This window comes from Drosophila subobscura, chromosome E (genome assembly GCF_008121235.1).
Source record: "Drosophila subobscura isolate 14011-0131.10 chromosome E, UCBerk_Dsub_1.0, whole genome shotgun sequence".
Taxonomy (NCBI): Eukaryota; Metazoa; Arthropoda; class Insecta; order Diptera; family Drosophilidae; genus Drosophila; species Drosophila subobscura.
The window spans coordinates 16,111,307-16,139,042 of record NC_048531.1 but is presented as its reverse complement, the minus strand read 5'-3'; the positions used below and the strand labels follow the sequence as shown (position 1 = coordinate 16,139,042).

General features: G+C 45.7%; 1 protein-coding gene across 5 annotated transcripts in view; it reads left to right on the top strand.

Moving 5' to 3' along the window:
* LOC117891854 (potassium voltage-gated channel subfamily H member 8) overlaps positions 1-27,060 on the top strand; it is a 60,250-nt gene extending 33,190 nt beyond the window's left edge. Inside the window, exons 4-17 of one of the 5 annotated variants that reach the window (XM_034797610.1) lie at positions 3,230-3,340; positions 3,498-3,617; positions 5,574-5,711; positions 9,157-9,416; positions 9,764-9,992; positions 10,306-10,469; positions 14,530-14,731; positions 15,537-15,728; positions 15,810-15,928; positions 16,618-16,698; positions 19,935-20,030; positions 21,267-21,420; positions 22,034-22,158; positions 23,795-27,060. In XM_034797610.1, the coding sequence (XP_034653501.1) occupies positions 3,230-3,340; positions 3,498-3,617; positions 5,574-5,711; positions 9,157-9,416; positions 9,764-9,992; positions 10,306-10,469; positions 14,530-14,731; positions 15,537-15,728; positions 15,810-15,928; positions 16,618-16,698; positions 19,935-20,030; positions 21,267-21,420; positions 22,034-22,158; positions 23,795-25,669 (3,866 nt within the window). In that variant the 3' untranslated portion in view covers positions 25,670-27,060. Of the gene's footprint in view, positions 1-3,229; positions 3,341-3,497; positions 3,618-5,573; positions 5,712-9,156; positions 9,417-9,763; positions 9,993-10,305; positions 10,470-14,529; positions 14,732-15,536; positions 15,729-15,809; positions 15,929-16,617; positions 16,699-19,677; positions 19,697-19,934; positions 20,031-21,266; positions 21,421-22,033; positions 22,159-23,794 lie in introns of those variants that run through there. The other 4 variants (XM_034797609.1, XM_034797608.1, XM_034797611.1 and 1 more) reach the window with 4 other exon arrangements.
* The last annotated feature ends 676 nt before the right edge of the window (positions 27,061-27,736 follow it).

Genomic DNA, 27,736 nt, shown 5'->3' with positions numbered 1-27,736 from the left:
TGGTGGTGGCCAAGCACCTCGCCGCAGTGGAGGAGCTCGCCAACGCGGCCGTCCGTGCCGTGGAGTCGTGGCTTACGGTCGCCGGACTGGACTTGGCTGCGCAGAAGACTGAAGCGGTGCTGATATCGAGCCGGAAAGCTGTAGAAACAGCATGTGTGCAGGTCGGGGGTACCACGATCCGCTCGCAGAGGGCAATCAAATACCTCGGGGTGGTCATCGACACTCGCCTCTCCTTCAAGGAGCACTTGGAGTACGTGCAGAGGAAGGCCAGCGGAACCATAGGAGCACTCTCGCGAATGCTTCTCAACACCAGAGGCCCGAAGCAGGCAACGCGGAAGCTCCTGACGAGTGTTGTGACGTCGCAGATCCTATACGCCGCGCCCGCGTGGGCGAAAGCCGCTCAGGTGAAAACCTACATGCGAGGCGTGGAGGCGACGTACAGGCTGTGTGCCCTTAGGATCGCGTGCTCGTTCCGGACTGTGTCGGACGAAGCCGCGCTGGTCATCGCCGGGCAAGTCCCACTCAGGGAGCTGATAAGGGAGAGACAGGAGGTCCATACCGCAGAGCAGGGCGAAAGCGAGGTGTCAAGAGCCGAGCTGAAGGTAGCCGCAAGGAGGAGCAGCATCAATAGATGGCAGGCCCAGTGGGACGGTTCATCCAAGGGGCGCTGGACGTATTCCCTCATACCGAAGCTGCAGGACTGGCTCGAGAGGAAGCACGGCCACGTGGATTTTTATCTCACCCAGGCGCTGAGCGGACACGGCTGCTTCCGCAGCTACCTCAAGCGCTTCGGCCACGAGACGGAGGACGGGTGCCCAGCGTGCGGCACCGGCATAGTAGAGGACGCACAGCACGTCCTCTTCGAATGCCACAGATTCGACCACGAGCGTCGCCGCCTGGAGGCAGAAGTAGGCGCCAGGATCTCCACAGAGACCTTGGTGCCGATCATGCTGTCCGAGCCAAGGGCTTGGGAAGCGGCCGCAGAGTTCGCTTCTAGTGTTATGCGAACTCTGAGAGTTTTGGAGAGAAGGCGGAAGCAGGAGACGGAGTAGGAGCCTTCGAGCGTGCGAAGCAATGCTTTGCGGCAGTACCGCGCGCGTGGGGCGCCCACTCCCAATACTTCCCGCATCATATTATATACCCGCTAGTGTAAGAACGTAGTAGTAAAGTAAGAAAATTCAGAGAATATAGGAAGGAATATAAAAAAAACGTGTCGGTAATCGTCGGCCGTCCATCAAATAAATTAATTGCTTTTATTTGTGTTGCTTTTTGTCTCTTTCACGCACAAAAACCAACAGTTGGATGGCGATAATTGTCTCTGCAAGTTGTCACAAATTCTGAACATGATGTGAACTTTTCCCCCCTTTCCCATGTTGCACTTAGCCGAGGGGGGGATTAAAAAGGTTTTACGAGGCATAAATAATAAAATGAGCATATTAAATGAGCAGTAGTCGAGTCAACTAAGCCCCGGGCTCAGGCTGAGGCTCAGGCTGTGGCTCCTACTCTGGCTGTGTGCGGCTGTCTCGATGTCTCGCCGTCGCTCTGTTTGTGTCGCCAACGGCAGCCTCAAAACACTTACTCGCAACTCAAACAAAAGTACGAAAGTAGAATTAGTTAGTTCTCGTACTCAAAGATCTTGAGGCCCTGGGAGATTTATTTGATTTTGATTCACTTTGGATACATTTGCGGCTTTGCAGTTACATATTTCGAGGAGCAAAAATAACTTTGTGTTAATATTTTTCAGTCTATATTTATCTATGAATAAAAGCAATGCCAATGCGGCGTACATGCCAGAAGAAGTGTTTACTTCAGTGATCAGTGATTGAGTACAGCCCATTGGATGCCACACTTTAAGCCAATTTGTTTGGTCCTGGCCCAGCGTACTCCAAAAAAGTATTTAAAAATCGATTTATGCCTAGTTTCCTGTCAGCTCCTTCTGACATCCAGTAAATGGCATTACACGCAGTGAAAGTGTTAACATACAACGCTGAAAACAGGAAACAGCAATTAGCAAATAATATAATAAAAAGCGTTTATATTTTTTGTTTGTTAACTTTTTCCCACGGTGTGTGAGGGAGATGCGTGCTAATGGTCGTAATTGTTGTATAATTAAATTACGAATTGCACTTAACAGCACGAGTTGGGTTACACCATACATTTGTAGTTCTCATTTATACAATATTAAGAGCTTTGCTGACACACGAGACGTGACAAAGTTGTTTTGATTTGCAACAATTACGCGCATGGTTTTTGCGGTCCTTCGCTCAATTGTTCTGGAATTGGATGCACTTTTGGGTTGGGAAAGGGAAAGGGAAATTAGAGCAGCACGCCAATTATTGTACGCCAAACAAAACAAATAAATTGGTTTAGATTTCAAGGGAATTTGATTATAAACCATAAATGGAATTACATTGGCTTGATACACTTCCATGTAAATTGATTTCATTTTACAGCTTGTGAGCTCTCATTCAGGGCTGCCATTCAGCCGGCTTGTGCTTGCCGTTTCTGTTCAATTACATTTCATTCAAACACAGATGACTGCTGTATCCCATTGTGCTAGCAATTATAATCCTGATGTGCTCTCTATTCATAGACTCTCAGTTGCAGCCTAAGGATGTGTGTGTGTGTATACGGATGTGTGTGTGTGTGTGCACCTGCAATTGTGATGTGAGTTGCTCCAAGGAAAGAACGGATTATTCAATTCTTTTGGGAATCTAAAAATAAATGCAGGGGCTTCAAGAATCACTGCACTCTGTGCTTTGTCCAAGTTGGAATAAATCTTTTTTGGCAACCCCTCAGGTGGTTTGACTGCCACTCAGCTCGCTCTCTCTGTCAGTGAGCAGAAAATTGTCCACATTGGCACAGCAAGAATCTCCTTTTGTGCTGCATGCGTGGTGGCGAATTCAATTAAATTTCGTTTGTTCGGATTTTGAGGTAGCTTCTCCGTCGTGCTGGCACATCTAATAAAACAAGTTGCATAGGAGAAACAAGAATAGAGATGAGAAATTCCATTTTTATTTGCAAACCGAAGCTGCTGCTGTGGTGCCCAGCAGGACTTGTCCTATTGCCGTTTATTTGTCGGGACAATATTTCATGACAAATGAAAAGCGGCTGAACATCACCCAGACCCTTCCACAACACACTTCCAACTCCATTTCCATTGCCATTTCCATCTGCTATTGTTCTTCTTCTTATTAAACCCCATTCTTCCTGTCGGTTTCCTTTACAGACTCGAACTTTGTGCTCGGCAATGCGCAGGCAAATGGCAATCCAATTGTTTATTGCTCGGATGGGTTCGTGGATTTGACAGGATATTCACGCGCTCAAATTATGCAAAAGGGTAAGAACAAAACACTGTGGGGACTGCTGTGCACGAACAGAACAGAACGGGACAGCAGGGCAGAGGACAGGCCCAACTTATTTAACACTTGAATACTCATTTGAATGTTTTGTATTTGTACAATTGTATTCAATTGTGTTTGCACAACACGAAACAGGCTGCTCATGTCATTTCCTCTATGGACCGGATACGAAGGACGAGCACAAACAGCAAATTGAGAAAAGCCTCTCCGCCAAAATGGAACTGAAGCTCGAGGTGATTTTCTACAAGAAAGAAGGTAAGTCGGTCGCCAGCGGAGGGAGAATGTTTGTTGGGTTGGGTAAATTACAATGTGCGCGAATGTTTTGAAAATTGTTTCGTTTCTTTAATTTTGTTTTGTGTGTTTCTCTACTTTTTTTTGTTCTTTTGTATTTTAATTAAAAATTTCATGAAAATTAGTGTTTGGTGGCGTTACGCTTTCCTGCTGGAGAGTGTCATAATTCGTGAATAACAAAAAGGAAATTATGTTTTTGGCTTGCGGTTGTCCGATTGCTCGTAATAAGCACTGAAAAGTTAAGCTCTCAACGACCCAGCAAATAACGTACAAAACCCCTCTACCTGCTTTGCTTACTCTCTGGAAAGTGCACATATTTACATACATATGTACATATGTATGTCTGCATGTATGCACATGCATATGCATATACCCCCTGGAAGCTTAATCTCCCTCCCTCTCTCTCTCTTTCTCTCTTAGTCTCGTGTCTGGTGCAGCTTATTCTCTGCCTACGACTTTGCCTTACATTCGGCTGCTGTAACCAACACACACACATACATTTGTACATGCGACAAATTTCTGCTTGTCTGTGCAAAAACATAATCGTAAATCCATTGATGGGTAGATGAAAAAAGAGCTTAAGAGGAATGCAAAACAGACAAACGCTGCAAGCTAGAAAGCAAAGTCTGTTTTGTTTTGTTTTGTTTTCACTTATTCTTCTTTTCTGTCTGCCTATGCCATAGCTTCAATTAGCACGCATGAATTGCTGCAAGAAACTAACTGTAAATGATCGGCAGCAACCGTGGAGGCAGACCAACTTTAAGCGAAGAGAGTGAGCGCGCCAAGCTAAAGCGAAGAGAGTGAGCGCGTGGAGATGATTAGCCAGACAAGTAAACTCTCTTTCTCTCTTTAATTAATCACAACGTAACGCTGTCACCGTTTATCCATATATAGACAAGAGAAAGATATTTAAGCTTTTCTTGTGGTTCACAAAAGGATTATTATTGCACAAAGTCGACAATGAAAAGTCGACAATCAATTGTAGTATCACCTGCAGAGTTTTACTGTCTGACAGGAGAACCACAGCCACAGCCGCACAGCCACAGCCACAGCCACTGTTTCTTATTCCCCACTCCCTGAGCTTTGCCCAGTTTTTGCCTTTGACTTGTAATTTAAGAGAGTCACTCACCGAGGCAGACAGTTAGACAGGCTGGGGAACCCTGTTCCTGATTGAGTTAAGCGAGACACAGACTTGAACTAGTTGCTGCCCCCGCGCGCTCCGCCTCGCGGGACACTCCACAAATCCATTCCCCCTTCTTTGCTTTGCTCTGTGTACACAATACATTTTGCTCTTAAACATTTTCTCACGTCCCTTGCGCGACATTTTGCTCCCTAATGAGGTCACGATTAATCAGAGGACGAAGAGAAGATAAGCCCCGGAGAAGGATACGTAAATATATCCATCATTGGGTGCTTGGGAGTATAAGTTTTCTAATTAGCGAAACGTTTAAAACTTTTAACAAACATAGACCATTCCCCCCCTCGCGCCCTGCCATGCCCAGTGCGTCCTGTGGAATATTATTAATTATGCATCAGCCGTGGAGCAGGGACAGGGGCTGTCTGCTGTGGATAGTATATCATTAGGGAAGCTAATTGCAATGCAGTCCACACAATAATTGTGGTCTAATTGAGTTGCCATGCAATTTATTTATTCATTTCAGAGCACTTGCAAAGCGTTTACCAGCTAATTAAAAATTGGGTCAAGCCTTCGGCGGAATGTAGGTCGCCCGCCGATTGAGAGCCAATCTCATTTGCATTGCGGTTTTTGCAAATGATAATCAATAGCAGGCACGTCCACAGCAGCTTCCGACACAGGAAATTGCTATAAATACATACAAATTTAAGGCTATAAATAAGTTCTCTGATGGATGGATAATTAACAGATACTCTGGCTCTCGTTTCTCACTCGCACTTTTGCAGGTGCTCCGTTCTGGTGCCTCTTCGACCTTGTGCCCATTAAGAACGAGAAGCGCGATGTGGTGCTCTTTCTGGCCTCCCACAAGGATATCACCCACACCAAGATGCTAGAGATGAACGTGAACGAGGAATGTGATAGCGGTAAGTACGCCAAACAGGTTAATGCCATCGAAAAACTACAATAAATCCTGTATGTCGGAGATATGTACCATATGTATGTACATGTACATAATGAATGCACTTACTAAACACCCAACCCAAACTAACTCCAACTCTGCCTCGTGCGACCACACAGCCACAAATGAACACTGCACAAAACACATGGAAAAATCAAGGGAACATTGAAGATGCTTTACTTCACTTTAAGGGCGGAAAAGCCCTTCTACATTTCTGTCAGACCTGTGGTTCATAGCCACCTCTTTATTTACGATCTGCTCATGGGTTTGGGTTAACTTCAGCCTGGCTGGAGAGTGAATTTTTGGTTAGTTTTCTGTTCGTGGTTTGACTCGCTGGCTTGTGGGTCCCGGGTCCACCTTTGACTCTGTCGGCGCGTGTCTCTGACAGCTGAATGTATGCGTGGCACTATATTTCAACATTAATTTAAATGTGGCTTTGCGTTGCGTTTTTTATGTGCGTTTTAAGACTTGCTACACTCTGATTTGTGGCCGTGTGGCTGCCAAACCGGATGCTGCGGATTACTTTTGATCTGCACGAATTCGTAATGCTAATTATCCTCCATGAATCACATTATATATTCTGATATTTGGTTGTTTTCCCACTGTATTTTAAGCATTTAATATTTCTGCTTGTTAAGACATCCTGTCCATGCGCAGCATTAAACTTTCATAGTAGTCCTTCGAACACTTTTTCCCAGGAGCTCAATCCATGCATTTACCTTAATTAACCTCACTCGGCACACAGTGCACACTGTGGGGCTTTTAGCTGGAAATGTCTTTGTGTGTTTTGCCGAGTTGTTTTTCCAGTTGAGCGGCATCAAATATGCCCAGCTGCTTAATTCAGGGAATTAGTTAGACACAAAAAGTTGGACACACACGTGTGTGTCGGCCGTATCTCCCATGTGGCGCACAAAGTTCCCTAAAATATTGATGCGCAGCAGCAACAGAATTCTGACAGAATCGCAACTTACTTTGGCACGTCAAGGGTTTTGTGTACCGCGCGCACTTTGGGATATTCGTTGGGGTATTTAGAGGTAAAAAAAGTGTGTCTGGCACCTGACCTTTCCGCTGCTTTTCCCTGCTTATCCTTGGAGCTTGATTACCATCGTTATTTATCTCTGCTGCTGCGTTGCTTCTATGTGATGGGTCTGTCTGCCAGTGAATCGTCAGTGGCACAGTCCATGCAAAATAGTGCTAAAGCCACTTGAAGCCCGGCCAGATGCAAGAGGATTTAGTGGCCAGCACAAACTGACTCTCAACCAAAACAACTTCAGAAGCATGGAGGATCTGCCTCCTCTCTCTAGTGCCCTGAAGGTGAAGCTTTAAACTGAAGTATTATTCCCCCACATTTTTAAAGTACATCATTTCTAGCTCTAAAATTGGTTTCGAAATCTGTGTACAGGGAGGAATGTCTGTCAGCTGTCGATGTCTACTGCCTGTTGCAGGCAGCGTCACAAGTTCCACGTTGCATCCAGGCTGCTGGCGATGTGCATTGTCTGTGTCTGTGTCTGTGTCTGTAAACGCCATGTCATTTAACTCCATTAAATGTCCGGAAACACACATTCGCCCGACAGAGAACATGCTGTAACGAATTGCATTAGATTGTCTATTGAATGCCACAAGCACAACGACCGACCAGCGGGCCGACCAGCAATGCAGTTGACTACAAATTTATTTGCCATCCATCTTGTTGCCCAGACTGAAGCTGTTGCCTCCGAGTGTTTGCTGGGAGTTGAATTAAATTTTGGTTAATTTATGCAAATGAAATTAAATCGCAGCCCAACAAGCCTTGACAAACTCAATTTCCGCCAGAGTTAAGCAGGCTGGAAAATGTTGAGTGCTGATCCACATCAATTGGGAATTAATGCTGTCACAAAGACAAAAGGGGACGGACGGACAGGACTGGGCTGGGTGCAAATGTAATTAGGCGGAGAATACGGCAGACTAATGACAAAGCTGATTTTGATAAGGTAGATTTCAAGTCATAATTGTCGCTATCATCGTTATCGCCTTGACAGTGACAGTTATGTGATGATGATGATGATGATGACCGTCGTTTCACACATCATTAGGCCTCACTTCGGACTGCCAACAGGCCACACTCCGGACTGCCATCGGGCCACAGTTTTGACACTCGAATGCTTTGCTTTTGGTATATTACGTTAAAGTATTCCACGTTTTTATGAGAAGTATTGCTGCTCTCATAAAAAATGTATACATAAAGACAGTATATATGTACATATGTATGTATATGTGTGCTATGTGTGTAAATATTTTTGTATGCATTGAGCGTAAGCTGCGTTGAAAGTTCCTTTACTTTTTTTTGCTGACCTTTTTTTTCCTACTGTTTTTGTTGCTGCCTTGGCAACGGATCACGAAGGTGCCGGACAGCGCTTAATTGGCATTTTGATATGAAGGCAAAAGTCCGACTGAACTGGCTGGCCAGTGGGCGGTACTCAAAAGTGAAATCAAATTTATAGTCCCCCGTGGACGGAGAAGGGAAACGTTTCTGTTTGGTTCGGCTAGGGTTCGGTTTTGGTTCGGTTTCTGTTAGGGGTTATTTGCATAATTTTGGTGATCCTTTTTGGTAATAATTAGTATGCTCTGGCGATGGGAAATTCATTTTGGTTGCTATTTTTCACAGTCAACCTAATTGTAATTTATAGCATGTCGCATGCCTCTCAGAGCCTGCGTTTGCGGTTAGCCCCACAAATAGAATTAAGTTCAATTTAATGAGCTGGCTTCGTGGCTGCTGCGGCTCTGGACCATCCCGCCTACGACTTTGCCTTGTTTACACAACAAATTATGGGCGACTATCGAGTGGGATTTGGGGGTGGACATTCTTATCGGTTGGGCCCTGAAATATGCTGTTTGCTCTGTTTGAATTACCGGAATGTCCGTGGCTGTTCAAATATTTGCCCAACACACCAGCGGGCAATAATTAATTGTTAAATTCTGACAATGTTTCGATGTTGGTATGCACTGCACTTGATTCAAGGAATCTGCAAATAGACAGACAAGGGACACACACACAGAGACACATAAAACACTCACAGCACACACACACAGACGCAACGCACAGGCCTTAAAAGTTGAAACTAAACTTAAAAAAAAGAACATTTGACTCCCCCGCTGTACAGGTGCAAAATAAAACATAAATAAATAAGCAAAAACTATAAATATTTGAAACTTAAACTGAATTCACCGTGTCTTATGTGTACAATTCTATGTGTTCTCTCTCTTTGTGCTCTTTCTTCTCTTAACACCGATACGGTAAATCATTGTAATTATATAACAACAACCCAACACCCAATACCCCAATCCCCCCCACACCCTCCTACCCACTAACGTTACGCCCTCACTCATTATCCTCATTATTTTGTTTGGGTTTTTTGTTGCGACTCTGTAAGTTTTTGCCCTTACAGCTGCACTGCTGGGCGCTCGGTTCCGGGCCGGGTCCAATGCCGGAATGCTGGGCCTGGGCGGCCTGCCGGGGCTGGGCGGGCCCGCGGACAGCGATGGCGATGTGGAGGCCGGCGAGGGCAACAATTTGGATGTGCCTGCCGGCTGCAACATGGGACGCCGGCGCAGTCGTGCGGTCTTGTACCAACTCTCGGGGCACTACAAGCCCGAGAAGGGTGGTGTCAAAACCAAATTGAAGCTGGGCAATGTGAGTATGATACCCGGAGGGTGATTAACCGTAGAACCAGCCATCAGCGGCAGGAGCAACAACAGCAGCGGCAGCAGCAGCAGCAGCAACAGTCACAAAGCCAACCCCGTTGCGGCACACGTTAAATTAAATCAAACCTTTTGATGTGTTGCACGGGGTTGTTGCTTTTGGTTGTTGCTGCCGCTTTGCCGCTCCTTCTTTGATGAATTTTCGGCTGGGTGCCGGTTGCTGGTTGCGGGGGGTTTTTCAATTAACGTGATTAAAATTCGCTGGCAACTAATCGCTCTGTCGGACCTGCTTTAATTCACTTTTCATGTCAAATTTGTGTGTTGCTTTCACATTTGCAGAACTTTATGCATTCAACCGAGGCTCCATTTCCCGAATATAAAACACAATCGATAAAGAAGTCACGCTTGATTCTGCCCCATTACGGTGTGTTCAAGGGCTTCTGGGACTGGGTGATACTTTTGGCCACCTTCTATGTGGCCCTAATGGTGCCATACAATGCAGCGTTCGCCAAGGCGGATCGACAGACGATGGTCTCCGATGTCATTGTGGAGGCGCTATTCATAGTCGGTGAGTTTTTCCCACACACAAATATATGTACACACAGAGTGCTGTGTCCCACACAACTTGGACATTGTTGTCCTCTTTTTATGGGCAACCTGTTGTTCGGGAGCAACAATCATCATCAGCATCATCATTATGATGATTGGACCTGCTGCCTGCCTGCATCCGTCCCCCATTGGGAGAAGGAAGAGAAATTGAATTGAATTTGTCTCGCTGCTGCTGCTGCTGCTGTTGCTGCTGGCGCGTGGCTTATAAACATTTTATCTGTCGACCGTCGACCATTGTTTCACCGTTTACCTTTATTGCCATTTTATTGCAGATATTCTGTTGAACTTCCGCACGACCTTCGTCTCGCGCAAAGGTGAGGTCGTGTCCAATTCGAAGCAGATTGCCATCAATTACTTTCGAGGCTGGTTCGCCCTGGATCTGCTCGCCGCCTTGCCCTTTGATCATCTGTATGCCTCCGATTTGTATGACGGCGAGGTGAGTAATCCTTCAAAGGCTTCTCGAACAGCAACAGTTGCATGAATGCTTTGCATTGCCCCAAAGTGTGTGCCTTGTTGGTGTTTTATTTAACAAGTTTCTGCCACTGTTAATATGATGGATTACTTTGACGGTTCTTCACTGCGAGCTGTAACAAAATTGTTGAATGAATTTCGGATATCCTTTTGCGGCTTGCCCGTTCGCTTGACTTTCCTGGCCCATGGACATTAATCATTTATGGCCAGAGCTTCAAGTGGTAAATGGACTTAAAAGATTTGCATAAAACTGTGTCGGGCCACAAGCATAATGCATATTCAAAAGTTCACAGTTTTGCCAACGGTCGCCCAAATCCGATTATACCAAAAACAGAGTGTGGAGTGCGGCATGGCACAGTTATCTAATTAGCATGACTCACTCTCTGCCTCTCGCTCTCTCTGTGTGTGTGTGGGGTGATTAACAATGTGCTTGTACTTGAACAAAAAGCACACAGAGTGTGGGAGAAAAAGTCTTCAATTTAAGAGCGGTATGCATGCACTCACAGCTGCTGATTACTGTAAAATACATCATTACAAAGTGAGACGAAGAGAGAGGCAAAAGGAGAAGCTCTCTCTGGCTATTCAGCGCCTCTTTTGTTCCGCGTGTCTGCACGTAATGAAACCGCATTGTGAGAGAATGAACAGTTAGATGGCAATGCCTGCTCACCTTTTACAAATTAAATTCATGCAGTAATGCCACGGGCAATAATGTCACCACAACCTTTATTGTAATTCTTGTATTTCCGTGGCTTTATTTTCAAATATTAATTTCTGTGCTGCTTTCCTGTTTTGCTTTATTCTAGACAAAAGTCCCTTCAGTGACTCTTCACGCAAATAGTTTTAACAGTCATTTCCACTTGAAAGCCCCCTTTCGGCTGGCACTTGATCATTTAAGTGTTGCTTTTGGCACTCATTAAGCCGATTAAATTGGCCAAACTGTGTCCCCGGTAGAGTGCTCTGGCTGGCTTTTGCCGTAATTACGCACACAGGTCAAGTAGCTGAGTTCAGCTGGACAAGGCTGTGACCCAAATGTGCACTAAAACTAACACCAATTGCAAGCCCCAAAAACAGTCAGCCCGGCCAGACCTTGAGGTCTTTAAGCTTAAAGTGCAGTTAATAGTGCTTGCCACTGTCCATTCCAGCGAGCACTAGGAACCAGCAGTCGACCCTCGAGCGGTTTGGCGCGACAGACACAGACAAAGCCGCCGCTCTTGAGGCAACATTCAGTGAGGCTTACGCTATTTTGCAGCTTTTTCTTTGCAGTTGAAGTGCACGCGCACAGGGTATTAGGCATCGACTACAAAGCCGATAAATATGTCATTGTCTTTCATGGCTTTTAAAGTTATTTAACAAGAATCTTTATAGACATTAAGAGTGAACCCAAAATCAGGTTATATATCGTGTGATTGTTAGATGTTTTCCTTCACGAAAAGGTCTGCAAGGGTATCAAAAGTTTTCGCATCCAAAGCCAGCCTTCATTCCTTTCTTCTGTCTGTCTTTTGATTTTCTCTTCGTTCCTTTTGACTTCCCTGTGAAGTGGACAGCCGCGCTGTGATTGTGAGAGCATGAAACGCTGCCGCAGCCTTCATTGACATTTCAAGGATATCCTGCGAGGTGGCACCGGGACTGCTCCCAAAAAGACTGGATTATCATCTTTGTTAAATTCCCTTAAAAAAAAGACAAATTCATTTTTCATTGATTTCTTGTTTGTGCAGCGTCATAGGCCGCACATTTTCTGCGGTTTACTTAGCTAGCTGTTTCGTGGCCAGCTTCCTGTTCTGGATTCTGTGAGCAAATAAAAAGCCTTGCCCTATCCATAGTTGCCTCCAAGGCAACCAAAAAGTTAAAGCTGACACTTGGTCCACTCTCTCTAGCGGCAAATTCGTACACAGAAAGTTTCGATAAAACTTAAATTTTTCCTAATTGCAAGAACAGAACTCTCCTGCTTCTTCGGTACAGACTAAACTTTAGTAAAAGTGATTTATGAATGTATTTTGGACTCCAAACTTTTACATTTTTATACATTTATACTTTCATATTAGTTTTATTTTTTGGTGCTAGCACTTCAACGCTTTTGCATACAATTGAAGCTAATGCACTTGAAACTTTTGCATATTTAGTTTATTTCAAAGTTTTAATTATCTCAGGGACCCCCAGAAAAGGCAGTCAGTCAGTCAGAGAGAGAACGCAACTTTCCGGGGCTGTCGCTTTTGTTGTTGTTTTTAATGCTTGGCTGTGTCAGAATATACTCTGGCAATATTTATATATGCTTTAATATGCTTTAAAAGGAGTCAAGAGGGTACAAATATTCATTCAGAAATACTTAAAAATCTGAAGAAAATGGAAATTAACTTTGAATTGCCTGTTTTGGTGAGTGAACTGAGGAATAAAGCCAACCAAATCGGTTTTGGTGTAGATTTCGAGTTGCTTCTCTTTGAATTTTTTAATTTAGTGGCTGTGCAAGTGAAATCCCCCATTCAGGAATACTGTAAATGAAGAAGTGGTTGCCATGGCTGTAACTGTCTCTTGCCCGAACAAAGTAATGAGTAAACAAAAGGAGCGTAAGTTAAAGGAAGGCAAACACTTGAGCACCGACAGAGACATTGAGAGAGGAAGTAGATGAATGGCAGCGGCAGAGGGAGAGGGGGGTAGCAAGAGAGCAGAGCTGCTTGAGTGGAAGGCAAAGAATGAAAGTGAAAGCGCAGCACAAATTGCAACGGGAATCACAATTTGTCAGGCAGCAGCGGCAGAGGCAGCAGCAGCGGCAGTGGTATTTTGTCTCTTACGCACACGAAAATAATAAGCGAAACAGAAATACAGTGCGTTGCACAAGTGTATAGAAAGTTAAAGGGAATTTGCAGGGGACAGAAATAATAATTAATTAATAACTGAGAAGAGAAGAGACTTAGCAGATACTTACATACATATATACATATCTCGGCAGTATGTATAATTAAGACTCTGAAGTATGCTCTTGCACTACCGAACCGCAGTGTCTGTGCATTTAAAGAGAGAACCGAGAACCCGCCGCTGTCGCTGGCTGTCTACCTGCACCGCAAAAAGGTCCCACAAAGAGGTTTTTCAATCATCTCCTTTTCGCACGTTAAGAATTTGCTGCTGCAAGTCAAAGAAAAGAGAGAGGTAGCGAGTGGGAGTGAGAGCAAGACAGCCTACATAATCCGTGCCCCATTACTTAGATGCCATTTTAAAGATGCCGCTTCGTCAGCGGCAATCAACAAAAAGAAATAAAAATGTCCGCTTATGGCGCTGTAAGACTAAACGACGGCATTAGCCTTCAATTTGGCCAAGTTCTCTCCCGCTCTCTGGGTAGCCAACGTCCCCACCGATAAGCTTGTTTATGTTTGCATTAGACTTTCCTTCCCCCACTCCGCACTGGCCACTCCTTTGCCCCTTCTTTAACTTTATTTTCATCTTTTTTGATGGCATCCTTTTTGCCTGATTTCGTCCCTTTGGCGGAAGTTGTCAATTGGGTTTTTTAGTGGACCCTTCGTAGGTCAAGTGGTCGTAGTATAATCATAACAGAAAGTGTGGTGCCCTAAAAATGCGTAACAAAAGTACAGGACTAAAGTGAAAAGTTGAAAATAAAGCCCCGAATGTGGGGGCGAAACGGAACACCGAAGAACCGAAGAAAAAATGAATGAACCAAACGCGGAATAGGCGGAGTCTTCACCGAAACATGTTTGCATTTTGTCACTATACTTTTCACGTTTTAATAACCTTCGCGAGTGCAAGGTGACGCAGGAAAAAAATACAACGCTTTTTATGCCCAATACACAATACCCTCGAGAGTTAGGGCAGGGTATACTAGGATCTCAGAGACGTGGAACTTATCAAAAAGAACGTTTGAAATGGGTTTATTTATAAGTATTAGTGTTAACAGTGGAAATAAATATGTATATTCCATTGCATCAATTATGGAGTGTAGAAGTAGTTTAAGGTATCTTCTGTTTGTAACACTTGATGCTAACATTCCCGCTTGTTCTCTGTTTACTTTTTCCGCCCAGGAATCGCACATCCATCTTGTGAAATTGACGCGACTGTTGCGCCTGGCTAGATTGTTGCAAAAAATTGATCGATACTCGCAGCATACGGCCATGATACTGACATTGCTGATGTTCTCCTTCACGCTGGCCGCCCACTGGCTGGCGTGCATCTGGTACGTGATAGCGGTCAAGGAGTACGAATGGTTCCCCGAGAGCAACATTGGTGAGTGTCAAGGTTCGGTAGTGGTGCCTGGTCTTGGTCCCTGTTTGCATGTGTGGCAGATGGACAGTAATTTGGTTAGTTTGGTAGCCAGTCGGAAATGGGATGCCCCACTGGGTGCTAACTGAATTTGTGTGTCTCTCTCTCTCTCTCTCTCTCTTGCTGGGTGCTGGGGTGCTATCCTCGGGCGACACATACACATCAGCTTCAACACCAGGTGGCCATATTTAAACCTACTTCTAATGTATTTTGTTGGCACAAAGTTTAAAGAACATTTAATCAAATCAAATCAAATCAAATCATCAACTTGCATTGTAATTGAAAACATTTGCTGCATAAAGAAACGTTTTATTATCATATTTCTAGCACTTTATCAGCCATACACACACACACACACATAAATATATGTAAACTCATATTAGAAGCGCGTGCGTGCGTGTGTGGGAGGGGAGTTGGCCCTTGGGGGAAGAGCCATGCCATGGGAAAAATCTCTCACAAATTGCCAGTTACTTAGCACGAGGCACCAGCCGGATAGACACACGAAAAGTTCTGTTTGACGTTTCCGGTCCGTGCTTGGAACTTTTGCCGGATTTGGGCACGAACTCCCAACGGAATGACTGACAGACATCCACAGGGTAGAGCCGTGTGGGATGTTGGGACTGGGTAGGGGACTGCTGGGAGTCGGGAAGCTAGGCCGCCCCCAGACATTGTCAATTTGATTAGCACAATTTGTTTGGCCGAATTTCCAATTAAATACTAAACCAGTTTTCTTTTCGTTTTCCCACCCTTCGTACTTAATGCCCTTTAGTATTTTTTACAGGGTGGCTGCAGCTGCTGGCCGAACGAAAGAACGCCACTGTGGCCATCCTGACGACGGCAGAAACCTACTCAACGGCCCTGTACTTCACCTTTACCAGTCTCACGTCGGTGGGCTTCGGCAACGTGTCGGCCAATACCACCTGCGAGAAGGTCTTCACCATTATTATGATGCTTATTGGAGGTGAGTACAATGCCGCTTGTTGCACATTCTAGTTGCCACTTATGTGCTACTTATTTACGTTGTTATTTATCCCTTCTTCAGCTCTGATGCATGCCGTGGTCTTTGGTAATGTGACGGCCATCATTCAACGCATGTACTCCCGGCGATCCCTGTACGAGAGCAAGTGGCGCGATCTCAAGGATTTTGTGGCATTGCATAATGTGAGTTTAAAGGAAATACAACACATAAACAGAGGAGCGTAAACTGCACATAGAAATCGAAAAACAACTGGCATAGAAGGCCCACAACTCATATCCGGGAATGAGTTTTTCAGGAACATCGAAAGACACTCAAGCTGAAATCGCACGCGCACAGGAAATGAGTGTACCCCAGGGTCCCGCTCCCAGTCACCCGCCACTAGGACTTGCCCTAGAAGTGCCCTCGATGGGTTTTTATTAAAATGCAGTGCACACTTTCCATATGCCACGCCACGTTGGGCACAGCAGCAGCAGCGGCGGCAGCAGAGCGTGGAGAGGGTTTGCCTTAAGGCCATGAATTGCTGATTCCAGCATTCTGCACTGAAGCTGCTCCATCTGGTGTGTGTGTGTGTGTGTGTGTGTGTGTGGCTGCCACTGCAACCTGTTGATGATAGGACAAACTTGCACGTTGCTCCATTAGGCAGGCTCTGTGTGGGGGGTGGCTTACCGCCCGCGGCAGCGTATACGCAATGTGCTGCACAATTAAGCGCATTTGTGCGGCTCATAGCCGCGTAATGCATGCAAATGAAGTGAAAAGTGGCGAAGGAGAGTGGCGGAGATGAATAGTGATAGAGCTAGAAGAAAGTGTACCTCATTGAACGTCATGATCGTAAGCGAAACCCAATTAAACGTTTTGTGATTTCTTCTTGCAGATGCCCAAGGAGCTGAAGCAGCGCATTGAGGATTACTTCCAGACATCCTGGTCACTAAGCCACGGCATTGATATATACGAGGTAAGCCCTGGGTCTCATGGGTATATCTCTCTCTCGTCATGTGTCTCGTAAATCATTTATAACTTCGCTTTCCCCCCCAAAAAGAAATGATTGGCAAAGTTGTCGACGCAGCGGCAAATCTTTGGAGCAGACCCCCAGCTAGGACTTGTGGCTGGCCCCAAGCATTTCCAATATATGTGTATACGTCTGGGCCTTTAATTAAGCAAATTCCCCTAGGGTTCGCACTCACAATATACACCACACAATCATATGTATTCGTGTGTGTGTGTGTGTGTGTGTGTGTGTGTGTGTGCTGTGGCTGTGTGTGACTTATTGATTGCCAGTGGGTTAAATGGCAAATGGCTCGGTCATCCTTTGATTGGTCATCCACGTCACTGATGTCCAGCCGGCAGCTTGCCAGCTGGCAGGTATTTTAACATGAATTCCATTGCTGCCCACGGCTGTCACTCATTACAAAACCGAAATTAAATATCGAATTGTATTGTTCGAGTGTCGCCTTTTGAGTGGAATCTCGGCAACTGAATCTATATTTTAATTAAAACTCTGAAAGCTGTGGGCTCGCTCTTCTGCAGGGATAAGGGAAACGACTTCATGGGCAATCAATACTGATAGTAGCTGCTGCCATTTCATAACTTTTTTGAACTTGAACTCACTCCAACTTTGGTCAAATGTTGTCTGACTTTTAGCTGACTTTATTGAGTGACTGACAGCTGCAGCAACTTTGTTGGCCCAACTTTTGCGACACTATTAAATGACATACTGCAGCTCCAACTGAGAGCTTTATGCCCTTGCTAATTGCTAGCACAATTCAGTGGCGCAATGGCAAACAACATTTTGCCTGCCTTGTTGGTAATGGCTTTAATTAAAGACCCTTCAAATAATTCCAACGCCACAACAGCGGCGGCTCAGCCGTCGTCTGTTTGGCCCGGCCAGCGAGCACGTGCAGTGCACATTCGGGGCTCGGGGGCAGTTAATTAATTAGCGTGGACAGCCTTTGAAGATTGCACACCCAGAGCACTCGACGCTGCCTGTCAGCGCACCTCAAAAGGTACAGTTGGACAGTGCCATGGATATGTGCGCTTTGGGTTGATTAAAAATCAACTGCCGTTTGAAAGGAAATAAGTTCAACCAGGAATAAAAGTCTAAATTTGTAACAAAAGTTTGAATTATATTTAATGTAATTACATTGCAAAACACACATGCACCGATGAAGTTCACAAATTATGGCCAACAAAATGGGGCAGAGGGAGTGGCGGGGGCACAGTGGCTGGCAGGCTGGTGGCAGTAAATTAAATTGTTAATTTATTGCGCATGAAAATTAACTGGCAAAGCGTCAGAGGAGAATACCCTTGCCCCTGCCGCACCGCTGTGCTCTGGCATGCGAACATTTTAAACACCCGCCGCAAACTCCAGCACTTTCCTTGGCTTTGGTATTCGGCTTCGTCCTTTGGCGCCGGTCTGTGGGTGTGTGCGCAATTAATGTAGAATATTTTACACTTCCTTGCACACTGAATCAGAGGGCAGCGAATAAATAACAATTCCAAGCGAATTGACCTTATGGGGGCAAGCAGAAACACCCAAAAACAGGAAACAACTGAAGGCTGCCGCTGGACCACGAAGATGAAGATGCCCTTTGCCGATGCGTGGTTTTCGATGATAAATATTCTTGTGTGGCAGCTACGTACAGCTACAAAAATATGGAATGGAATGAAATTCTCCCTTAAATACAGAATTATAATGACCCCTGAAAGGGTGTTCAAAGAATGCAGCAGAAGCACGGCAAATTCTCGTAAACAACTTGCAAACATTTTCCCCGCTTAGTTACGCGTGGCTACCCCGAATTTCTGCCACCTCTTTCGAATATTTCGTTACGCTTCCCATACAATTTTGGGTGGAAAAGTGACCAAAAATTAATTTTCCCGAAGTATTTGCATGCAGAGAGTAAATTTTTAATTAATATTTGAACGTGGCTTTGATTTATACTTAGCATTTTGTGTTAATTGAAGTGCAAACATAGAACAATTCTAAAACTGTTTGTCGACTTAAATGGAATTCGATGGCGGCCTGCACTGTTGTTGTTTGGCCTGTGGTCATGCCCCAATCCTATTTCTTTGAAAATGCCAACCAGATGTATGCGTATTAGGGGTTAATTATAATTCGCACGTGCGTGCACGAGTTGTGAAACTATTTATTGATTGCATTTTAATTTAATGCCCCGTAGAAGTATCAATTTAGCCGTGCTCATGCTCAGGCCCCAAACGATTGCAGAGCCGGAATTCTGTGTAAATGTCATTTGCGGAATGTTTTGTTATCGACAATCAATATTTCTTTGGAAATTTCAATTGAGAAATATTTCTAATTAGTAGGAGAATGCAATGAAAACGTAAGCACGCTCGAGCAGGTTGAAAAAGGAATTCACAAAAGTACACAAAAGCGACGAAGGTGGGGAGATGTAAGAATGCCAGATTGCCCCTGCAAGCATGAATATTCCTCGTACAACGATCCATCTACCTGATAATTATCAGCATAAGCTCAGAAGCTAAAGAAACGAGACAGCAACAATGTAGGCAGATGGGAGAGCGAGAGTCCCGTTGGTTATTGCTAGCTATGCTTCACGACAGAGTTGCGCACGTTGCTGCGGACTTGGGCTGAGAGCGAGAGAGCGACTGCACTGAGAGGCGCATTTATGTTGTTGTTGGTGACAAAGCGCAGAGCGCAATGAGAGTAGTGAGAGTGGGAGTGGGAGTAGCTGAGAGAGACAAACAGAATGGAAGTCAGGTATAAAAATGATGGGAAGATCTAGAGATAAGACAACTGCATCTGAACGCGCTTTAAGTGAGACATAAAAACAAATGCAAGAATCGCGGAGCAGCGTTTTAAATGTGTACCTATGGGCAAGCCATCGTTCGTCTTTCGTTTGCTTTCATTTTCCCTTCTTGTTCGGAATATATATGTAAATGTAAATGTATATATGTATAACAGATAAATAACAATATGGGTAAGCGAAAGCTCAACATTTCCCTGGTGACCGAGTAAAATGATGCCAAACATTTCCCTCACAATTTTCATGCAATTCAATTTTCACTTGTACTGCTTGACGCTCTCACATACATACATACATACACATGTTGTTACACTTGAGAGCTTGAAGCGGGCTTATACCTGCTTCTTATTATTTTTATACATACATATGTACATATTTATTTTTTTCCTTTTCTTTTGCCCCCTCTTTGCAGACTCTACGCGAATTTCCCGAAGAGCTGCGTGGCGACGTATCCATGCATCTACATCGTGAAATATTACAGCTACCGATATTCGAGGCTGCCTCGCAGGTAAGTGGGGGGGATGAGATGGAAATACTTTCTTTCAGGGGTCGACGCGTAGGATGCTTTGAAAGCGATTCGGGCCAGACAAATGGAACGAAATGGCAACGATGGCAAAATAATCAGAAAAGCGGAGCCGCACGGCCCTTTGGAGGGGATTTCTGGAGCAGTCAAAAGTTAACTGCGAGCTTAACAGAAATGTTGAGGCTTGCCTTCGGTTCGTTCCTTGTCGCCCAGACACTCATGCACGCACACATACGAGAGATATGTACTTATGTATGTACATATGTACATATGTATGTATATGTACATACTCGCATGTAGGCATAAAGCGACTTCTGGTCACAGGTAAACTTTCTGGCACATCAAATTTATGTGCGTGTGGCTGGCCTTTTGGCACAGCCAGTCGGTCGGCGTCTGCCAGCGTCTGAAGCGGAGCATGAAAAAGGTTTTAGGCAAAATTTGTATGTACGCAAAAATCCGAGTGCAGCAACAGAAAGTTCGCCGAATTCGAGTAGTTTCCAATGCCCAATGTCAATACCCTTGTCAACCTCTGAAAGCTTACCTACGAATGGTATGGGAATGGGCTGGGATGGGATGGGTCCTTTGCGAGTGTTTTTCATGCTGCTGCTGATGGAAACGATTTTCGCAAAAGGTGCGCCCGTGCCGTTAAGCTCCGTTTTGTGTGCCTTACCTCTGGTCTGCCCTTCACTGAGTAATTGATTTCTCATTTACGGTTCAGTGTTCAGCACCGAACTGCCGAAGGATGGACAGAAATGTGATGTCTAGCTTAAATGGGGAATTTCTTAAAGAGTAAAAGGGGAAAAGAATTGTTCAACTAGTGGGAGCGCCGACTTGAATAAAATGGAGCGCCAACAAAACGAATCTAAACAAAAAGCAGACCAAAGGGGGAGTGCGAAATATTTATAAAGCCCATTCAGTAAGGCAAAGGCTGTGCAAATAAAAACCACTCAACAGTTATAAGCGCGCTTTAAGCCACTTATTGTAGACGGGGTGGGGGAGGACTGCCGACCGCAGGACATTTCAGGGCAAGGACACAGCTGTTGTCGTTTTGTTTCATTGCGCAAATAAAGCGCGGCAACCGCTGAGCTTAATGCTTGCAACCGCCATCCAGCCAGTCCAACAGTCGACCCCAAACAAGAACCAACAATTCCTCGAGCTGACCAGCTTCGAATCCATTTATACATATTTGTACTCTACGTTTGTGTGTGTGTCCCATTGCAGGGCTGCCTCAAGCTGCTGTCGCTGCACATAAAGACAAACTTCTGCGCACCCGGCGAATATCTAATCCACAAAGGCGATGCCCTCAACTACATCTACTATCTGTGCAATGGCTCCATGGAGGTGATCAAGGACGACATGGTTGTGGCTATATTGGGTGAGTTTTTCATCCTCAAAAGTATTCCTTATAACTGTCAGAGGAACAACAGAACTAAGGGGGATTCTAAAGTATCCTGCAGTTTAAATTAATTTCTTTTTTTATGAGAATTTTGTTTGGTATTTCCACTGTCTAATATTATCTGCCAAATATTTACTCGCGTTTCGAGTCATTTTTATTTAATTAATTATCTTATGTACCGGCATTACTTGTTTAAGCATTTCTTTCTGCCATTTTTCCCTTGTTTGATTTTCGTTTTATGACAAATTTTCATTCTGTTTATGTTTCGACTTTGAGCGTTTATTGAACTTTTGTCAGTTCATTCGCTCCTGGCACTTGTGACTGTTCTGCCACGTGTACCCGTACCCGTGACTGCATTCCATTCGACACTTTTGTGGGGGGAAGTCGGGAGTCATCTGCTTGTTTATACATTCAAGGCAGGCATCGTCCTTGTCATCATCTACTGCCAGATTGACATTGAAATCGACTTTGGGCCCCCTAGACAAATGCCCCTAGCAGGCTCTATTTTTATGCTCATTGATTCGGCGGTGCCTGTGCTGGCTGTGGCCCCGCTTAACGCGATTGACCTTTCATCACACTCTCTCTCGCATAGGCAAGGGCGACCTGGTGGGCTCCGACATCAACGTGCACCTGGTGGCCACAAGCAATGGCCAGATGACCGCCACCACCAACAGTGCTGGCCAGGATGTTGTCGTACGCAGCAGCAGCGACATAAAGGTAAGTAAAAGTCTCCTTCATATTCATCTACCCCTTTGTGTGTGTGGCAGTGGCATCTGTGTGACTATGGGGGAGTGGATGCAGTAATTAAATATAACTTATTTTTATGTCTTTCGTTGGTTCATTTCTGTAAAGAGGGAGAAAAGCGTGGGGAAAAATGGCAATGAGGGGAGCTGCTTGTAGCTTGCACATTTGGCTTTCTGTTTGTTAGATTATTAAATTAAATTATTTAGCAATGAATGCAGCGTGGAATATTGTCCACGCTCCCACGCTGTCTATTTCTGGCCTGCCCTTTAATTATATTTGTTTTACCGTTGTCGAGGCTGTTTTAAGATCTACATTGAATCCGGGGACTGCAATTTCATCTCGCTTGTCGTTGGCTTTGTCACAGAACGCAATGCTGCTCCTGCCGCCCACTGCGGTAGCCTCTGGTACTGCTTCAGGAGTTTCGTTTCAACATCGTTGCACAGCACACAGTTTACGCAGAATTCTTTCCTTTTTCTGCGAGCACAAATTCAATGGGGCTTAAATGCTTGTCCACCCCCACGGACCGGCCTCGGTCTCGGCCTCGCCATTCTAAATTATGGCAATAATCTTGGGTCGGTTCAGGTTACTAAAGCTTCACGCCTAATTAATTGCCATCCACTTTTGTCTGGGTATTGGTGGATGTTGCCTGGCCTGAGTGGGGGTTTCTCTCTGAGAAATGTTTAAAGCGCAGAAATTTCCAATTTGATTTTAGCCTAATTAGTTGAGAAATGTTTAATTTATACACAGTTTGAGCAAGAGACAGAGAGAGAGAGAGAGAGACTCCTCTATGCCCTCATTCAGCGGGTATAACTGTGGCAAGCTGCGGCAAATGTTCATAAGAAAGACTTGAGCACAGGTTCCTCTTGTGGCTCGAGCTGCAAGTGTATCAAAATGTTCGGTCTTCCTTTTCTGTGTGCTTATCCTTACCTGTGCTTTTATCTCCTGTTTATTTGCATGTCTGCCACGCGAAAATAAAGTGCAGACATGCTCTGAGTGTGTTTTCGCAGAAGCCAGCTGCCAGCTGCCAGCAGCAGCTCCTGCTCCTGCTCCCCCCTCTCGTGGGCGCCACTTCATGTTGGCAACAACTCGGGGGCATGGGTCGTAAGAGTGATACTTAAGCGGTACCCCTCGCAGCCCTGTGCGAGAGAGTGTGTAAACGCCAAGATGGCGCTCTTCACTTTGTAATGAATACAAGACGCCGCGGCGTCAACATTAAAATGTGCGACGGCAGGAGTCGACTGATGAGTACCCACGAAAAGCTACGTATAGATAGGTGCCAATACCCACAGCTAATGCTGAGGTTAGCCATCCAAAGGGAACACTTCTTTAGGCTCCAAGCGTTGACTTCACTTTCCTTTGGTTCCCCTGTCATGAGTGAGGAATCCAATACTTCCTTACTGCTATCCTATATGCCCCGCTGTTTCAGCTTTTGTATCTTGTTTACGGGCACAAACATGCCTTCCACGCCTCCGGCGCACAACCAGACACACAGAACCCACTCCAGACACAGAATCCAGAACCCTGCAGGCCCAAGTATTTAATCGCTTAGCGCCAAACGGCTTTTGACTCATTTTGTGTGTTTCTTTTTTGGGTTCCACCCGCCCTGCAGGCGCTCACCTACTGCGACCTGAAGTGCATCCACATGGGCGGACTGGTGGAGGTGCTGCGTCTGTATCCGGAGTACCAGCAACAGTTCGCGAATGACATTCAGCATGACCTGACCTACAATCTGCGTGAGGGCTACGAGAATCAGGACTCGGATATCGGACCCTCCTTTCCGCTGCCCAGCATCAGCGAGGATGACGAGAATCGCGAAGAGGGCGAGGAGGTCGCCGCGGAGAAGGAGAATGGCGCAGTGCCAGCCAGCGGGGCAACACCCTCGCCGCTGCACAGCGTAAGCAACGCTTCCCCGCTGCATGCAACACGATCGCCACTGCTGGGCTTGGCCGGCAGTCCACGGAATCAGCGGCTGAACCAGCGTGGCCGCTCCTTGATCACGCTGCGGGAGACGAACAAGCGGAACAGGAATCTCAATGCGGCCTGCAGCCTGGACCGTGGCTCCTTCGAGGAGCCCGACACCGAAGGCGACGAGCCGGGCGTGGCCAAGCGGCCATCGCTGGAGCGGCTGGACTCGCAGGTGTCCACCCTGCACCAGGACGTGGCCCAGCTGAGCGTGGAGGTTCGCAATGCGATCAGTGCGCTGCAGGAGATGGCCTTCACCTCGACGGCCATGACCTCGCACAGTTCCCTGAAATTCCAGCCGGCCCGCTCCATACCGAACATTAGCGGCGGGCTGGCCGCACGCGCCGGCCTGGGCCTGGCGGATGCCGCTGGCTTGGACTTGATGGGCGGACACCTGCCCAATGGTGCCGCAGAGGCGGCGCCCATGCACAGGAGCACGTCGCATCCGCCCGAGGTCTGGGGCCGCGATGTGCAGCTGCCGGGCAGCTCAAAGTCGGAGCAGCCCGCGACAGAGACGACAGCGAGCAGCGGTGGCGAGCCGCCACGGACGACGGCCAATCGCAGCTCCCAGACGGACTTCTATCGCATCGACTTTCCCACCTTCGAGCGCTTCGTGTTGGCCAATCCGCGGCTGGTGCTGGGCCTGTTGGGCATCGAGCCGGCCATCAAGAGCGAAATGGAACTGCTGCAGCAGAAACAGACACTTCAGATATCGCCACTGAACACCATCGAGGAGTGCATCTCCCCGGCAGATCCCACACTGGGCAGCTCCAAGGAGCGTTTGCTTGGCCCGACTGGAGGCTCGAATGGCGGGTCTGGTCGCATCTATCCGCCGCTGGACGATGAGAATTCGAACGATTTTCGCTGGACCATGAAGCATTCGGCCAGCCATCACAGCTGCTGCAAGAGCACGGACAGTCTGCTGCCACCGGAGGAGCACATGGCTGCACCAGCGCCGCCTGCGGTGCCGGCTGAGGCGCCACCTCAGCCCCAGGAGCCCCGATCCAAGCGGATACGACGCAGCGCCAGTGGCAGCAATTCGAGCATCTCCAGCAGCAGTTCCAGCTCCAACAGTTGCGTCGTGTCGCAGAGCACCGGCAATCTCACCACCAGCGCCTCGGTGCACTGCAGCAGCAGCAATCAGAGCGTGGCCAGTGTGGCGACCACAAGACGCGCCTCCTGGAAGCTGCAACATTCGCGCAGCGGAGAGTATCGACGGCTGTCGGAGGCCACCGCAGAGTACTCGCCCCCGGCGAAGACCCCAAATCCGATTCCGATACCGATTTCGATGCCGCTGGCAGCGACAGCAGCCGGCTATGGCAGGGACGAGGAGGAGCGTGTGGAGCTGCTGGGGCCGCGACGTGGCTCAAGGCCCGTTCTGCTGGGCGTGAGCCAGGGCCAGGGCCAGGGCCATGGGCAGGCCGTGAATTTTCGCTTCTCTGCCGGCGATGCTGACAAATTGGAGAAGGGACTGCGTGGCCTGCCATCCACTCGCTCCCTACGCGACTCGAGTGGCAAGTAAGCGAAGGAGGAGACGGCATTGTTTATGGATGACTGGATGAATGTGCAGATGGATGTTGCAGGGTGCTTGTGGGTGGCATGTGTGGACTCATTTACATGCAGCCGCTGTGCGTGATTTATGGCCTAATTAAATACTAAAATACGAAGACGCTTGTACACTTAATATTGTATCTCCAAGATGCACAGCAACGAGCTGAGTTGTTCATTGATTTCGACCCTTTGTTGGGTTGTATTATCCGCTTCGGCCACTTGTCTTTCGAAGTGATCTAATAATGGCTAGCGCAAAAGTTAATTTAAGCGATTAGCTGTAAGAAACTTGAAGGAAATTTCGTTATAATTATAATTTGCTGATAGTTTGTTAAGTACATATCCATACCCTTTGTATCCGCCAAGTTGCATTCCCCTAAAGTTAAGCTTGAGCCAGGCAGCAGTTACATATTTGTTGTACAGCATATCAGAGAGCAAGAGAGCTAGTGAGAGAGAGTGATCGAAACATGTACATTTTGTAGGCTAGTGTATTTTTGTAAAGAAACGCGTCAGGCAGGGAGGCAGTTAATCCTGACTGTCTACAGGGAAAGTGCAGTTCAAAATGAACAGATATACATACATATATATCTATATTTTCCTAATCAAACAGTTATAGATGTTGGCTATAAACTTTATCATATGAATGTTAAATTTAGAAACCAAATATCTGAATGTTTAGGCCATGGATTGCGAAACGTTGCAGCTGAGTGAAGGTACCACTCTATAGACCTCCGATTAATGTTAATTAAATGTATGTGTGTGTGTGTGCGCGTGTGTAGAGCTTGCTTAGCAACTGAAATATTGAACATATACTTAAACAAATGGGTGAAATATTAACTATATTGAATCAACGACTCGCAATCGGAAATGTTTATCTATGTGAAATGACAACAGGCCTACAGTTGAGCAATTTGCAGCTACCTGATTGAGCCTAGTATCTGGCAAAAGTGGGAATAATTATTTGTAGACACATAAGATAAAATCCAAGACAAAACCCATCCACATGCTAGTCAGAAGGATGGGTTGGGATGCCATAAGATAATCGACAATCGTGTGCAACGTAACATACGAGCACTACATTTATTGAATGGACAAGGGTTCTGCTTCAAAAGTGAACTTTTGATCGTTGATGGAATGATGCATTTTTGTGATTCGCAGCGGCATGTTATTGTTAATCGGCAAAAGTGTTTAAATTCGATGTTTGTTCAATGTTTATAAAAATATTCAAACTGAAAACTGTGTACATTTCCGGCAAACCCATGTACTATATCCTGTATGTATGTATATGTATATTGATTGTAGCATATCTAAATATCTGTGTATATTTGTAATTTGCTCCAAAGAACTATAAAGACTTGAGCTTCATTCTATCTTTGATGTAAGCATTCTATGATAATAAGTGTATTAGTTTTACGTTTACATATTAAACATCTACATCTACATATGTATGTATGTTTTAGCCAAGCCAAGTTAAACTGGCCCACAACCTAAGAACAGAACAGAAACAGAAACATTTCAATTGAGATCTATTAGAGCCAGTCAGTCAGTTACCAGAGAGCGCATCTATTGAACGTTTTTAAGTGTTTTAAACTAATGTTATAATGACTATATACAAGTTAATAAATGTAGTTATACACCTAAAACATACACAACAATATCTCAACAATATTTCAATAAACAATAAACAACTTGATGTGACAACTTTAATGGCACATTCAATTGACTTTTTTGCGGGCTGTTGATAATTCCAGCAAAGCGTTTGCTAATTGACCAACTTTGTGTAATGGTTAAGTCGGAGCTTTTCCCTCGTATGATTCAACCATATTTAATGCGATTAATTCAATTGCCCTGCTGGTCGCTCTTTGGGCAACATAATCCACTGACCTGATTGCCCAGGTTCGTATGTCAATGGAGACATTAAATACAGCTTTGGGGGGCAGGCAGCCTGTTGCTGTCTCTTCCTTGTTGGAGGATAAGAGCATTAGATGAAACCTATCCCGAATTATGTTAAATATAAATGTGTGGGATGAAAACATTACCA